The sequence below is a fragment of the Alosa pseudoharengus genome, unplaced genomic scaffold (genome assembly GCF_046254945.1).
Source record: "Alosa pseudoharengus isolate Yale_2024_CS ecotype anadromous, Long Island Sound unplaced genomic scaffold, YU_APseudo_1.1 YU_APseudo_1.1_scf_10, whole genome shotgun sequence".
In the NCBI taxonomy this organism is placed as follows: domain Eukaryota; kingdom Metazoa; phylum Chordata; class Actinopteri; order Clupeiformes; family Clupeidae; genus Alosa; species Alosa pseudoharengus.
In genome coordinates, this window is record NW_027468565.1 from 34,393,478 (window position 1) to 34,407,903 (window position 14,426).

Sequence of the window (14,426 nt, forward strand, 5' to 3'; positions counted from 1 at the left end):
CCCACCGAGCATTAGTTCCGTTTTAAGTCATTCCACCCAGCTGATCCATGTAACAACTTATATTCTGATCTGCGGCTCCATCTTATGGCTATTAGTGAAGTTTCACTAACAACCTCACTCACAGAAATCCAGTTTCCCAAGCTCCAACTAATTTTGCTTTAAACAAAATAAATACCTTTAAATTAAAGGGTGTATTAACATAGGTTAGCCTTAAAAGTCTTTTCTATTATATATTTTTTGAGGAAAACAGTGTGTGTGTGTGGAGGGGTATGTTGGTGTGTGTGTGTGTGTGGGGTGTGTGTGTGTGTGGGGGGGGTTACCTACCTAACTAGCCGATTTGTTAGACAGGAAATCAAAAAATGGGACTGCTAAAAAATAGTCTGCTTGTTCTGTTCCCACTGTAACTGAGATTCAGTTTCTTAGATTTTACTTTAGATTACAAGTCTTTTTCTCTGGTTTTATTTCTAAAACTGAAATAACCCCATATAAACCAGTATAGTCATCAGTCATACCATTTTCTGGTCATCCATCAATGTGTGTGTATATGAGTGTATACAGTATGTACAATATCTCCCAAGGGGGTTGAAGGATCCTTGTCAAACTTTGCACAATTATTCACTGTAAAGGTTAGATGGACTGACAAGGTATGCAAGGCCATGTAGTCAAAGGTCCAGGTTGCATAGGGTCATACAATGCAAAACAGTGTGATGTCCCCTAATTGGCTTGAGAGATCTTCATTAAACCTTGCATACTAGTATATAACTACTAAAAGACTAGATGCACTGATTAGGCACTCATGGCAATTGAGTTTGTTTTCATTTTCACATGAAAATAGTTAAAAGCAGAAGTCATGGCTGTCAAAGCCTCGTCAAAATAATGGTTTTCTTTTGTCCTCACAGATTAAACATAAATGTAGTGATTGATTAATTGATTCATACTAGACCATTTTTGCACATACACTGTACATAAGGAGTGGTTTATTATGTTCAGGACTTTGAAAGCTTAGAAACATTAATTTCACAAACTGCATCTCAACATAGACTTCAATAATAAATAATTAAACACTCATAGTCTGATCCATAGACATATGCAATAGCTCCCAATGACACTAAAGAATGCAAGTTCAAGCACAGCCTAGCTTGAACTAGCTTAAGGTCTTTACATCTTAAGTGAACTAACCACAATGAATCTATAGATATTTAGAGACGCGCTGCTCTGCGTATCTTGTACCTCAAGTTGACTACAGTGGCTTGTGGAAGAATCCCCAAATGTGTTGAGCTGTGGCCTGCCCTACTATGGGTTCAAGGTCACTGGCTGAGGCTTGGCTGAGTTGGTGGATGGAGGAGTATCGCTGCAGAAGGGCCAGGGCCTTCACCTTTCCCACTCCAGGGATCTGCTGGACCAGAGCCAACACCACAGGATCCAGCAGCCTGGAGATGCTCTTCCTGCGGAAAGGGTTCTCCTTGCTTTCCCCATGGACCTGTTGGGGAGGGTGACATTTCTATTACTAAAGGCCAAAGCACTTCTGAGCACAGCTATTCAAAACCTTCCTATTCGACAAACACCTCTCTACACAGGCAATATGTTGCTACCAACAGTTCCCTTTCTGTTGATTCACTTGGTAAAACACAGATAGTACAGTATTCACCCCCCTTGGATATTTCCCCTTTTATTGCTTTAAATCTTTGTCAATTTAATTTGGCCTTTTTTTACAATAATTCACAAAAATCCCCTCTTTAATGTCAAAGTGAAAGCACATTTCTACGAAGTAATGTTAATTCATTAAAAATATATAATGCAAAATAAGCGATTGCATAAATATTCACCCACCTTAGTAACTGACCTAAATCAACAGCGGCCCAGCCAATTTGTGCTAATAATCTCACAATTAGTGGAATGGAGATCGCCTGAGTGCAGTGAATGTGTATAGTCTAGTAATATAAAGACACATGTGTCTGCAAGGTCCAGTGACTGGTCAATCAATATTCCTGGCTATAATTCCACCATACAGACAAAAGAACACTCCAAACAATTCAAAGAAAAGGTTATTGACAAGCATAATTGAGGGGATGGATACAAAAAAAAATTCAAGTCACTGAACATCCCTTAGAGTTCAGTGAAATCCATCACTAAGGAATGTAAGGGATATGGCAAATGTGCACATCTGCCTAGAGCAGGCCGTCACCACAAACTGAGTGACCGTTCAACAAGAATAATGGTGGTGGATGCCACCAAGGCACCTATGATAACTCTGAAGAAGTAAAAGCTTCAGCAGCTGAGATGGGAGAAACTATGCATACAGCAATTGCAATTTTTGCCTGAGTTTTTCACCAATCAAAGCTCTGGATGACTGGCAAAGCTCTTGAATCTAAATCTTGACTAAAGTTTGCCCAAGACATGTTGTTGATTTAGATCAGTTACTTTGGAGGGGGGGGGGGGTATTTATGCTATCACTTATTTTGCATTATAACATTACTTTGTAGAAATCTGCTTTCACTTTGACATTAAAGAGGGATTTTTTGTAAATTTGTACTATTTGTAATTTGTACATCCACATTACTACACCATAATTTATTACAGACATTGGTCCAAGTACTCTGGTTACAACCATGTTTGCACTTTTGTTAGTAAAAAAAAGTGTTACTGTTATTGCGAGGTGAAAAATGATTAATGACAAAATAATTACCAACTGATAGATAAGCTGTGAGGCCTCCATTGGGTTTAAGACAGGCAGCAGGTTCAGTCCCAACTCCAGCACCACAAACTTTTGTAAGGGGCTGAAATATTGTTCACTGAGGCGTGTCTTCTCTACTACAATAATCCCCTGAAGACTGCTATTAGCCTGAAAGACAATGAAGCATATTAAAACGCACCTGGCCAATACAGATGACACATTTGAAGAAAGATCACCATAACGAAATCCGACCCCTGACCTTAACCATACATTGTAGTTTTAATTGTAGTTTGGAGTGTAGTTTGTTCATAATTCTGAGCAAGCAGATAGACGTGGGAGAACCATCCAAGTGTGTCCCAAACTTACATTTCTGAAGCGAACAATCTTCCTTTTGTAAGCGTTGCCAGCCACTATATCGCTCTCTGATACATACAGGATACAGCTCTTGTCTGAAAGATGAAAATCAACAACGCCGAGATGTTCCTCGAAAATGATCTTTACGTTTCCTAGAGGAGATGAAGAAAATACGTCATAGTTGTCGTTGCTACATGAATGTGTGTGTGTGTGTGTGTGTGTGTGTAAACTTGTTCCGTAGTCATTTCCAAAATTCTAGTCGCATTCGTACACACGACGGAAGTAATTTAACATTAACTTTACGTTACCTTTGAAGCCTTGTACCAGCACAGAGCCTCTCCACTTTTCGTTAGCAATTATATATCCATAAGGCGGTATTGCATTGACAACTGCTTTAGACTCCATCTCACAGCTGTTCCATATATCCCATTTTGTTACATAGCTGGCCAATAACTTAACTTTACCAGAGGACGGGCTCTGACTTTACCATGTTGTAAACAAGCTGCAAAACATAAATCCCGCTACTGTGAAATTTCACTGAAATCTCACGAGATTTTAGATACGCTTGTTTGATTGGCTGTATGCTTGCCATTTAAAGCTGCGACGAGTAGAGCGCCGCTCAACAGAAAGTTAAATTAGATTTCACATTACACATCTGTGGACAAGGCCCATTGAAAACTGAATCCACGACCAAACTCATCTTATATCGACTGGAGTGTTTAAGGTTAGTTCTGTTCTTTTGTGTTTGCTGGACGAACCAATTTCCTCACGTGAAATTATAGCACATTCACTTCACCTGCAGTCTTAACTGAATATTATCGTACAGCTTTCATTTGTCTAACTTGCACGCTTTGCAGCGCATTGTTGTAATTTGCCGTTAAACAGCCTTGGGCCGATGAGAATGTGCTGTTTGCGTAATATATGGATATGTTTGTGTCAAAACTGAGTGGAGTGCTGCTTACACCGTGGGTAGCGCTGAGAGTGGCATGCCCGGACAAAATCTTTTTTGGAAAGCAGTGTTGTGACTGCAATTTGCAGATTGAATGTAACGCTGTTTCAGATCATATGGCATGCAATATAACATGAAATGGTAAGAAAAACTAAACAGCTGCATGTTAAAACAAATTCAATTAAAATAAGTTAATTAATAAAGTAGATTGGGCTGTTTAATTAAAGAATCATCCTGGGATAACTTATACAATAAACTATACAGTTCTAGTTAAAAGCAGTGTTTGAGGTCAAACAGGCCTTATTACTATTTGTTGTTTTGTAGATTACAGGGATAATGATGGTCATATGATTCAATGATTGCTCACTATTGAGTAATTATAATTGGCAATTTACAATGGCATTGTTTCTGTATCTTTTTAATTTGGCTTTGTACTTTAGATGCATCTCTGGGTGTCCAGTTTGGCACTGTGGAGTCTCTTATTGGTAATATGCACCCAGTGTGGCACAGTGGGGGCCCTTTTTGACTGGCTGAAGGAAACGCCAACACCAACCCCTGCCCCACCACCAGTTGGTCCTGCTGCTGTGCCAAATGACCCTCCCACCTTTGAAATGCGTGTGGTGGATGAGAAGTTTCTTGCTGAGGGCAATATGATGCAACTTAGCCCTCTAGACAGTTGTCATTTACGGGTAATGCATGTCTTTGCGATCAATTGACTAATCATACAATGTCTTTTTAAAGGCTATCCATAAATATTTAGAGATTAAGTCACAGTATGTCTTCTAACAAATGAAGGGTTTGTCATCAACCAGGTTATCGGTCAGCTGAGGTCTACTTGTGATGGTTTGTCAGAGGAGAGTCTGGCCAAACTGGGTGTGGCACTTTTTAACTGCCAAGCGGAGGTGGAGGGTCGGCGGACTTACCCCTGCACAGAGGAAATGGTAAGTAGAGGTGTTTGGGCCTCCTCATCCAGTTTGTCATTTTTATTTAACTCAAGTCTGTATGTTTAAGTGCTTTAAGCCAGCAAATGATAACAGTGTGACAACAGTTAAATACAGTATCCAGTACTGATGCAATTTTTTTTTTTTTTTTTTTTTTAAAAGCTGTAACCTGGTAAAATTCTAACATGAAAGCCACAGTAGTAGGTGAGGTTTTTTTACATGTGACTTGCCATTTTCCTTTTCCACAACCTGGGATTCTTCTCTTCAGTCCTTAAAAGAGTGCACTGCCAACATGGATTCTGACACCTGGAATGCTTACCACATAGTGAGCAACAGAGCGCGCTCCGTGTGTTATGCCACTCGGCAGCAACACTTCAGACGACGGGCCGAGCTCACAGTCAACGCCCTCATAGCCACGGCAACCAGCCAGCTTGATGCCATGGAGGACCTGAAGGTCTGCATTACGATTTTAAGTAGCCATTTCTCAGAATCTGATTAACCTCATGGTTCTCATTACTGTTTTTGTTCTATACACTACAGTATATTGACAAAAGTATTGGGTCACCTGCCTTGACTTGCATATAGGGATGTAATGGTATGAAAATGTAACCTTATAGTGACCAAAATTATCACGGTTTTCAGTGTTATCACGGTGTTTTTAAAAGTGTGTTCAATATGTTCAGAAAACACGGATAGGCCTACAAAAGCTGAAATAGTTTCAAAATGTGTCCCATTCACTTTTTCATATTAAATTGGCTATGTGCTTATAGCTTAACTTACCCTACCATGACTTGGAGATTGCTATTTCTGTTATTTGGATCCAATGAGTGAGACCAAAGTAAGTGTTCAAAATAAAACTTTAGGCCAGGGCTCTACAGTGCGCCCATTTCACTCACACATGCGAGTAAAAATGATGGCGTGCGAGTGCAAAAAAATATTTAGGCGCACTGGTGCGAATGACTTCTAACCATGTCAATGTTTGTCTACAAAATACACCGCAACATCGAGAAATATTACTGGTGCAAACCATAGAATCACGTCGCGAATGCAGCATAAAAACTACACCTCCCATCAACGTTAGCAGTTTCGCGTTGTGACTCGCTAGTAGTCGCTTCTATCAAATCCAAGAGCGCACAGAAAAAGCGGAAAGTTAGACTAGCCAGCCAAGATGCAAAGATTGAAGAAATTAGTTCTTCTATCCACCGAAGTCATCGGATATAGGAGGAACAGGATGAGATTCTGAGAATGCAGTGAGAGAAAGAAAGGTAACCTAACATGCCTTTTAGCCCAGTTGACGTATTTGCTGCAATATGCAAAATAAAGCTGTAGCGAACAGGCACAAAAGTAGCCTCCCGTAATACTCCCATTTTATTCAAAGGTAGAACGCTACTGACAACTCCAGGCTTCCACGCATGCTTGTTTGTTTACACCGAATACAAGCTGAAGTGCAAAACGAAAGTAGGTCTAACGTTTGCCTACTGCCCCCATCAATGCAGATATTTCAAATAAAAAATAAAAGTATTATATATATATATATATATATATATATATATATATATATATCCTTGATTAGCCTATGTTGGGTTTTGTGGAAGAGAAAATGGACTGTTTTAGTAGTAGTATTAGGCAGTATGCAGTCAGATAGGTCACCATGGGCATATTTGGATTAGCTACAGATGGATTCACAAATAAATAAATTAGCCTACATTTGGCAGGATACTTGATATACAGGCTAAATGCAAATATGCCAATGTATTATATTATTTTACATTAACAAAATGTAGGAAAATGGAACAGACTGAAAATAAAATAGGCACTGATCTTTAAAATCCTGTGTCCTGTAGCCTAAATGTTGTCAGTCATTCTTAATGTTCGCAATTGGTGCACTGGCATGTTTAACTGTTAGCTGCAGTGTAATGTTAGATTATGTGTAAGTTAAGTACAGAACTGACTGTGCGCCCAAATTTTTGTCTGTGCTCCTAAATTTTTTAACTTGGGCGCACAAGTGCTCCTGGAAAAAAAAATTAGTGTAGAGCCCTGCTTTAGGCTACGGCGTTCTCCTGATAACGTGAGTGGAATGGATTTCATGTGGACGCGAACATAAAAAGACGCAGAGTGGCTAAATTATACAGTGCACGGTAATATCATGTCATCATCATATTGCACCGGTAATCGTTACATACCTACTCGCATATGAACTTAAGTGACCTCCCATTCTTAATCCATAGGGTTTAATATGACGTCGGTCCACCCTTTGCAACTATAGCAGCTTCAACTCTTCTGGGAAGGCTTTTCACAAGGTTTAGGAGTGTGTTTATGGGAATTTTTGACCATTCTTCCAGAAGCAGATTTGTGAGATCACACACTGATGTTGGACGAGAAGGCCTGGCTCTCAGTCTCAGCTCTAATTCATCCCAAAGGTGTTTTATAGGGTTGAGGTCAGGACTCTGTGCAGCCCAGTCAAGTTCATCCACACCAAACTCTGCCATCTATGCCTTTATGGACCTTGCTGTCACTTAAGTTTATATGTGCGAGTCAAGGCAGGTGACTGTGTGTATGTGTGTGTGATACATGCTCCTCAAGGTTGGGTTTCAGTAAAAGCTGTTACATTTTCATTTGTGTCTGTAGGAAGGCCAGAAAGAACTGCGGGACCTGACCGCAGCGTCTCTTGATAAGTTGCTAGATGGGCACAGTGTCCTACAGCTCCAGCAGGGGGTGCTCAGAGATGGTCAGGAACAGCTTGATGCCTCCATCAGTGCCAACCTGCAGACACTGGCACAGGAGAAGGCCCTCATCAGCACCGGGCAGGAGTTGGTAGCACAGCTCATCCAGGGCATCTCTCAAAGAATGGGTAAGAGACATACTCAATATACACATACATGCTACATCCACGTACAGTTGTGCTCATAAGTTTACATACCCTGTACATACACATGCTCAAGTTGACTAAAAAGAGGAATAAAATACCATCTTTTGGGAATTGATCTTAATGCCTTAATTCAAAAAATGAGGAAAAATCACATACCCTTCACCATATCTCACGATTGGCATGAGTACTTTCCATAAGATCATCTCTCAATGCAAATCAAACCAGCTATTACACTAACTGAAATAAAACCATGCCAATCTCTTGGTATGGTGAAGGGTATGTGATGTGGGGCTATTTTAATTCCAAAGGTCAAGGGAACTTTATCAGGATGCATAGTATCCTGGATCCATGAAATAACTGGCCTTTAAAAAAATAAAAAAAATCTGCCTGCCTCTTGGAATTTAACATAGGGGTATGTAAATCCAAAATATTTTTTTTTATTATTCTCTTTTTAGTCAACTTTAGCATGTGTATGTACAGGGTATGCAAACTTCTGGTTTCAACTATACATGCTACATACATACTCCACATACAGGGAGAGTACTAAGAAAACAAAGACATAATGACATAACAAAAGTGACCGAAGAAACCACCTTGAAGCTTTTAGGTGTATTATTTTGATATTGTGGATTGTAATTAAACAAAAAAAAAAAAAGAGATTCTCTGTCCTACCTAGCCTGGAAAATCCAGACCCTAGTAATCTAGAGAGATTAAGGGTCTGGCCACGAATAATGAAAATGCCCCAACTCAAGGGGCAGCACCAAGCATGCGTTTGAAAATCTCACTGCACGCAATTGGATAACACTACACCCAATGTTTACTGACTGATTCGTTGAAGCGCTGTCGTCATCTGTTTAGCTCGCCTCATGGCCCGCTTCTATCAGATACACTGATGTGATTGGTTCCTCGCGATGCAAGGGGTAAAAGTAATGTGCATCATTACTCATTGCCAGAGTGTCTCGCAGAGACAATTCAGTTGTGCTTTTGTGAGAACTCTGGAATTTCCAGGGTATGTCCTACTTGTATTTCTGGTCTCAATCTACTCCATCTATGTCCCCTCCTACTTCTGTAGAGAACGTAAGTGAGCAGCTGCAGGCTCAAGGTTCTGAAGTGCAAGATGGTCATCAGGCTATTCTGGATGACCTGGCAGAAGTTAGAGGCCGTGCCCAGGACATCTACAGTAAAATAGGTGAGTGCTTTTTACAGCAGCAAGTCAAATGTTACATTTGTATACTAAGACCAAGATCCCGTTGGTTAACATCAAGAAAATTTTAAATAGTTTTCCCCATTATTTAGTTTATCTACCCATTTATTTTGCTCACTTGCTGTACTTTGTAATCTAGAAATGTTGTACCTTCTGATATTAATGACCATCTTTAGTTGGTGTGCTTACCCATCATCCTTCGCATTTGCAGAGGGCAACATGGTTGGGTTCTTGCAACAGCAAAATGACACAGCACGGTTCTACTCTGAGCTCATGGGGAAGCTGGAACGCATGAACAGCACTCTGGGGTACCTGCTGCTTTATCTGGACAACATGCAGGGACGACTGGAGGACCGACTACACATTATCCAGAGATACCTGGGATGGGCAGGTATTGCACATGTTACAAACCCCAAAAAACAATGGCATCTTGGTGTGAGATTAACCCTCTTTGTATTTTCTCTTTAGCCTATGTCTGATGCTATAGAAAGCCTCCAATTTTTGAGTTTGGATGTTGTATATACAATTCTGTTTGTGGTGAAATGTTGAATGTAATGACTGGTTTTGTCACCTACTGTACAGGTATGAATATTCGTGCTGTCTGGACCTGTGTGATGCATGCTGGGTACTTCCTGTTGAGTGCTGTGCTGCTGTCCTTCCTTCAGTGCCCCACGTTCTCTCGTCTCTCTCTTATGGTCACAGTGCCCCTCAACGCTGTTGCAGAAGTCAACCAGCAATCTGCCTTCGACCTGTTCACACTTACATTCCTGTTGTTCACTCTCTCCTTAGGTGTGTGTGTGTGTGTGTGTGTGTGTGTGTGGGTGTGGTTAACTGCAGGGCTTAAGGTTATTCGGCACTGTGCCAAAATTCAGGTGTGTGATTAGGGGTGTCACGATAATCCAAATCCTCGATTCGATTTTAAAGTCACGATTCGATTGCACTGTTAATGCATTCCTTATATGTTATTTACTTTTTTTTTGGCCTTTTCTGTTTCGGGGGGGCTTTTATTTTGAAACCACTTTTTATTTTTGAAACCGTTCCAACCGCGACGTTGTAATGTAAACAGAACAAACATTAGGTTAAACAGAGACGTGAACATAGTGAAATGAAACAACACAGAATGATAATTTGATTGTTTCAGCACACTCTGAAGAGACCCAAGGTTAGTGTTCATGGAATATGTACCAATCAATGTGCATTTTAAGCCTTAAAATAATTTTGGACTGTAACTAGATCATCTTTTCACTTGCTAAGTTGAGTATGCTAAGTTAGTGTTAATTGACGTGAATGTACGACAAAATACTTCCACACAGATGATTTCAAAGTAGCAAGAGGGGCTTCGATTTCGGTCGGTTGATGTGTATATTTTAACTGGCTGCAGCCTAAAATTAGAGGAGCTGACGCCGCAGTTCAGCGCGTGCGTTTGTGCGTTTTGGCATAAGTTACATGCTGGACGTGACCTTGGGGGTGTGGTTGCATCGTCGATTATACTTTTGAGTTCGAAGTTCGAGATTGAGATGTAATTTTGATCGATTTCGATATAAAATTGAAATCGTGATACCCCTAGTGACGATTTATAAAATAGATTAAATTAGATCAGGTGTTTTCAACCAGTGGTCTGCGGCCCACTTGTGTTCCGTGAGGTCCCTGACTATGGATTCAGTAATGTAGTTGCAATGTGGGAATCAGTATTTTTATTCAGTGGTGGTCCCTGGTTCACAATCAGTTGAAAACCCCTCAATTAGATAATGGCTTCAGAAATAACTTCAGGCACAGAAATGTTCCCTGCTTTAAGCCTTGCAATAATGAGCTGCTCTCCTCTGGTAGGACGCTGGTTTGTACTACAGGTGCTGTGGGTAGTGTCCAGGATTAAGGGGGACATGTCTCCTGTGGCTCTGTGTGGTCCTCCAGGCAAAGTGATTGAAGAGGATGTTCCTGAGTATGAGTATGAGTCTCGTCCATCGTCCACTCCCAAGAAGTGAGTCAACAACTGTGTGTGTGTGAGTGAGCAAGTGCTCAGATGCTTTGGCTTGGTTTACACTACCAAAATCCAATATTTATTTATATATTTATTTTCCACTTGATGTGACACATTTGATGTCAAAACACTGAACAGTTGAAGTCACATGAAATCAGAGTTTTCAATTCTGATTTGGGCCATTTCCATATGTGGTCTAAATTCGATACAGGTCTGATGTTTTGCAATACGACATGTAGTCTGAACAGTTATATCGGAATTCATGCGCCTCTTACACCACACACACTCTTATTTTTTGTGTAGGGAATACCTGGACAGTGGTACAGGATTGGAAATTGATGGTCAAATCAGCTTCATGGCAGGTGTGTAATGCTCAACTCATGAATATTAACCCTTATTGCTGCTGCCACTTCTACCTTCTAACTCGTTTACTTCATTCCTAGGTGACCCCAGTCTGGTGGCTGTTTCTCCCCCACAACCACAATGGCGGTCTCGATTTGGCGGACCAAGCCTGTGCACAACAAACCATTCAACACCTGTGGTTAAAAACAAGCCTGGTCTATCTGGAGTAAGTGCAGTCGAGTACAAACCAGTTATTAATCTGGCTTTTGGGTCCCCCTACACTAGCCTGACGAGCCAGACCCACATCAAGATGTAGGGTCTGGGGACTCCCCATTCGCAGTGCTCAGTCCGAGGGGCGGGATAATCCATTGTCTTTCAAATTCCCTCTGCACACAACAGGATAGCGCTACAACTCAGTCCCATGCGTTTTCCCACCAGCGGAGCTAGTTAAGTATAAGTGTAGCGGGAGCGAGGAGTTACTCCGCTACTAAAGTGTGTGTGTGTGTGTGTGTGTGTATTATATGTTCAGTCTACTGCCCAGGTGAGGCACTTACCTTAACAAATCACCAGCACTATAAACTAGGTGAGTATATATTATATAACAATAGTAGCTATAATAAATAATAACAGGCAATTTAAAATATAGATAAATGAGTATTTAATATATTAAAATGTCTATATTTAATCTAATAGGCCAATAGAATACCCTTAAATAATAAAACACCAAAACAGTGGCCTAATGCCCAATCACTCTTTCATTCACACATCCTACTAGGCTACAACTTAAAACAGACTTAACATTTACAACGAAACACTTTAAACATTACAGCAGAATCGTCCCATTAGGCTAATACACTCTCTTCCGTAGTGTGTAAAAGTTTGTATCGTTATCCAACCTGTTTGGGTGTGTGAGTTCAGTTCGAGTCCGCTGTAGCGCTCGGAGCCAGTAACGTTAACGTCAGTATAAGTGAACGTAAACAAGCTATCCTGTCTTGCGTGAGTGTGATGATAAAATTGGAACCCAGTACCGTGAACTGAAGAGAGTCACTCGTGGACGTCAGGGATGGATGGCAGGGGAGAGAGGCTACGACTCCTGTGGTTGCCAGGGGATGCGGTGGGACTCTTCTGTTTCCTTAGATGAGCTAATTAGCCGGTGAAGGATAAACTGTTGCCTACTTTCTAGGAAACTAAATTGATATGTAACTGACATTAGTCTGTGTCCAGTAGCTCTTTTTACATAGGCCTAAGCAGACTGCAGCTTACAGTAGCCTAATATGAATCCCTCGCCGATGTTCACTGTAGCGTTATATACGGGAGGATACATTCCCTTCTTTTCTCTGTGTGCAGCAACCCAGGCTTTTCATTTATAAATGGAGGATGTACTGGGCAGAGGGGCTTCACGAGCTGAAGGGAGGACTCCAGTCAGATATACATACTCGTGTCCATTATAAACGGTTCTCAGCTTCTGTTTCATTTGACAGGTTGTCTTTGAGAATATCGCCCAACGGAATCTTGCAGGGGTCCTGGACACGGTTGACCAGTCTTGTAATTCCAGCATGAATCACTCCAGTGCCAGCAATGGGTAAAAGATCGCTCATTTCCCATCATCTTAAGGGACTCTTCAATGTGTTTCAGTGAAATGCCAATTGATAAGATAATTAATTAATGTCTACTGTGTGCCACTTGCTTTAAACATTGAATTTTGCTGTGCGGTCATTGTATCTATGCACTTAAATGGCTATACATCTATCTACATATAATTGGGCAGGTTTGAAAATAGGACTGAATCGGTGCTGTGTGTGTTTGTTTTAAAAAAAATTATAATAATAATTTAAATCTTTGATCTTGCCATAACATTTAGCATTCTCTCCTTCTTTAGCTCCATTTCAGGACGTCCTCTGTGTGGTGGGACCACAAAGTTGGGGCACCCCTGTAAGAAGAGAGCCGTGCTGGGCCAGGACTTCTGCCGTGTTCATGAGGCCGGCCACATGTCTCACAACTGATTCTGATGCTGTTAAATTACACCCCCTGCCTGAAAAGGCATACCTTTATGTATTTTTAATCGTGCTTTTAACTAGGGTTTTGTATCTGTCTATTTATATTTACGGTTCCCTCCCACACACACACATTTTCCCCTCAAAGTTTCTGCATGTGTTTTTTTTTTTTTTTTTTTTTTTTGGGGGGGGGGGGTGTTATTATTGTGTGTTTGTGTTGGATGTGCTGTAAATTCAATAAATTATTTTTGCTTGTTTGTTACATGACTGAGGGTAAAGCCAATTCATTGCTGTTGATATCAGGGTGTCAGGATTTGGAGGGTTAGCTTCAGCAGAGCCCGTTTAGACATTCTCTGGCTTCAGCCAATTAGCATGGCATTTGGCCGCCAACATTTTTGAAAACATGGCATTACATGGTTGCAACTTCTGGCACCAGTTTTTACATGCTGATTGGTAGATGACAACTCATGCACGAGTTTAGTGTTGGGCACGAGCGTCCGTGTTGGTTTAAAGATGCCCTGCCACACGTATTTCATTACTTTGTGGTAATGTCTGAAGTTCTACCATGGACTCTGTAACATTTTTTTTGTGGAAAACATGCTTTGGTTACCTTATTTCAAGCCATTCTAGTGTGGTATTGAAAGCCTGCATGAAGACTCGGCTCGATTTGCGCCAGTTCTCATTAAACGTAGGCTAATTATGACCGCCGCTAGCGAAGCTAGCGAAGCGGTCATATAGGGATTGTCAAAGTTTTTTTTTTTTTTTTTTTTTTTTTTTTTTTTTTTTTTCCGTCATCTACTTCCTGAAATTTTGGTCAACGATACCCGGGGCACCGAAACACCGGGGCACATGAAATTTGGTGGGTATGTAGCCCCACTAGACTTTTACGGAAAAATTTCGTTTGGTCCCCGGGGGCCACTCCCCCTCCGCGCTGGGCCCCCCGAAACCCAAAAAATGCAGTTTTTCCTAAATAACTACCTGAACCGTGGCACCGAGGATGAAGAAATTTTTATGGTATGTTGGTCTCAAGGGCTCACATCAACTTAGCCCATAATCACTCATTTGTGATTTGCACCCCCCCGGTAAAAAATGAAAATGCAATATCATTCTGCTTTAATCGC

At 40.9% G+C, this 14,426-nt stretch overlaps 2 protein-coding genes across 2 annotated transcripts; one reads left to right on the forward strand and one right to left on the reverse strand.

The window, feature by feature from the left end:
• Positions 1 to 967: 967 nt before the first annotated feature.
• faap24 (FA core complex associated protein 24) lies at positions 968 to 3,533 on the reverse strand. The gene is made up of 4 exons (XM_076270664.1): positions 3,337 to 3,533; positions 3,041 to 3,180; positions 2,687 to 2,842; positions 968 to 1,480 (listed from the first exon to the last, which is right to left on the reverse strand). Exons 1-4 carry the CDS (start codon positions 3,431 to 3,433, stop codon positions 1,241 to 1,243), a joined length of 633 nt encoding a protein of 210 aa, XP_076126779.1. The 5' UTR covers positions 3,434 to 3,533; the 3' UTR covers positions 968 to 1,240.
• A 112-nt stretch (positions 3,534 to 3,645) lies between these two features.
• On the forward strand, positions 3,646 to 13,469 carry bmb (brambleberry). Its single transcript, XM_076302222.1, has 13 exons — positions 3,646 to 3,752; positions 4,418 to 4,666; positions 4,790 to 4,918; positions 5,187 to 5,372; positions 7,547 to 7,769; positions 8,860 to 8,976; positions 9,203 to 9,382; positions 9,574 to 9,780; positions 10,819 to 10,969; positions 11,273 to 11,331; positions 11,413 to 11,537; positions 12,793 to 12,893; positions 13,191 to 13,469. Exons 2-13 carry the CDS (start codon positions 4,418 to 4,420, stop codon positions 13,312 to 13,314), a joined length of 1,851 nt encoding a protein of 616 aa, XP_076158337.1. The 5' UTR covers positions 3,646 to 3,752; the 3' UTR covers positions 13,315 to 13,469.
• The last annotated feature ends 957 nt before the right edge of the window (positions 13,470 to 14,426 follow it).

What these genes read in the sequence shown, in the direction of transcription:
- faap24 (XM_076270664.1), bottom strand. Translation starts at nt 3,433, where the DNA reads ATGGAGTCTAAAGCAGTTGTCAATGCAATACCGCCTTATGGATATATA. An exon ending in GCTGGTACAAGGCTTCAAAG is followed by an intron (nt 3,181 to 3,336) that starts GTAACGTAAAGT and finishes CATCTCCTCTAG; the next exon opens with GAAACGTAAAGATCATTTTC. An exon ending in AGATTGTTCGCTTCAGAAAT is followed by an intron (nt 2,843 to 3,040) that starts GTAAGTTTGGGA and finishes ATTGTCTTTCAG; the next exon opens with GCTAATAGCAGTCTTCAGGG.
- bmb (XM_076302222.1), top strand. Translation starts at nt 4,418, where the DNA reads ATGCATCTCTGGGTGTCCAGTTTGGCACTGTGGAGTCTCTTATTGGTA. An exon ending in ACCCCTGCACAGAGGAAATG is followed by an intron (nt 4,919 to 5,186) that starts GTAAGTAGAGGT and finishes TCTTCTCTTCAG; the next exon opens with TCCTTAAAAGAGTGCACTGC. An exon ending in GGGCATCTCTCAAAGAATGG is followed by an intron (nt 7,770 to 8,859) that starts GTAAGAGACATA and finishes CTACTTCTGTAG; the next exon opens with AGAACGTAAGTGAGCAGCTG.